At 32.6% G+C, this 1151-nt stretch overlaps 1 protein-coding gene across 1 annotated transcript in view; it reads left to right on the plus strand.

Annotated features, from left to right (window-relative positions):
• Positions 1-684: 684 nt before the first annotated feature.
• Positions 685-1151, plus strand: part of LOC100163290 (nuclear cap-binding protein subunit 1-like) — a 14474-nt gene continuing 14007 nt past the window's right edge. The window contains 1 exon segment of the mRNA XM_029491925.1: positions 685-820. Within this exon segment, the coding sequence (XP_029347785.1) occupies positions 685-820 (136 nt within the window).

Raw genomic sequence — 1151 nt, forward strand, 5'->3', positions numbered from 1 at the left:
AGGCCGTAGATTTTCCAATGGCTCATCAAAACATTGAGACTGACATTCGATAATATTCGAAAAATTTTTCAGGGTAACGTCTTATATTCTCAAAAAAATTTTTAATTGTTCGCTCTTTTCTCGATCATTATTCATTGGATGCACCCAGTACCTCCATTCTACAGGTTCGTCTAACAAACCGAATGCCTCAGCTACAGGAATAACTTTAACCTTTTGCCGGTTCATTCTTAAATATAACTTTCAAGTTATATTAGTATATTACCTATGATTTTTACTATAATATAATATAAACTAATATATTGTAAAAGTATAAAGCCTACGAAATTAAAAAATAATATAACAAATATTACTTGTAAAATAATATCGAATTGTTTTGATTTAAAATTATGTATAGTGTCTAAATAATATGAATATCGCTCTATACGTATTAATTAATTAGGTATGATTAAATTAAATGTTTTTACTGTTGAGTATCAAATGAATCATACTTCTGTTCTATACGACTGTTTGAACTGTTGTGGTTCATGAAAATATGAAAAAATTGGTGGGAGACGGCTGTTTTGGCAGGAACAGAACCGCATAGTGTGGCATAGTGAATACCGCCCGGTCAAAACGCATGCGATTTACCCGGACCCGCTAAAACACAGTGTGGCTAGGCCCTTAAACGCAAACTCAAACTGTCAGATGGTTGTTCCAACACGTTATCGACCAGTTTATGACTGGTTATTGACAGTCCAAACGATCCGCGGATTCCTGACCGGACTGGGAGTTCGAGACACAGTAATTATACAATCTCTTATCTCTTATCTATTAAGCTTTGGTAAGTTTATTGTGGACAGTCAGAAATGCGTTCCAATAGTGGTCAAAATCCATGATCAGTCCACGGTAGCGCATGCGCCGTAAATCAATCATGGATCAGTCGGCAACTAGTCACTAATTCTCTGTTGGAACAAACCTAATATTATTATTTACTAATTTATAATATAATTTATTTGATACTTACAGCTTAATATGGATGTATATTATTTTATATTCAGAGTGATTCTTAAGATTATTTGATATCTCATTATTTTAAAATTTTTATTAGATAGGTACATTTTTTTCCATACGCGTGCTATTACTTATTAAAATAATATAACATAGAACGCTGT

The sequence above is a fragment of the Acyrthosiphon pisum genome, unplaced genomic scaffold (assembly GCF_005508785.2).
Source record: "Acyrthosiphon pisum isolate AL4f unplaced genomic scaffold, pea_aphid_22Mar2018_4r6ur Scaffold_162;HRSCAF=558, whole genome shotgun sequence".
Taxonomy (NCBI): domain Eukaryota; kingdom Metazoa; phylum Arthropoda; class Insecta; order Hemiptera; family Aphididae; genus Acyrthosiphon; species Acyrthosiphon pisum.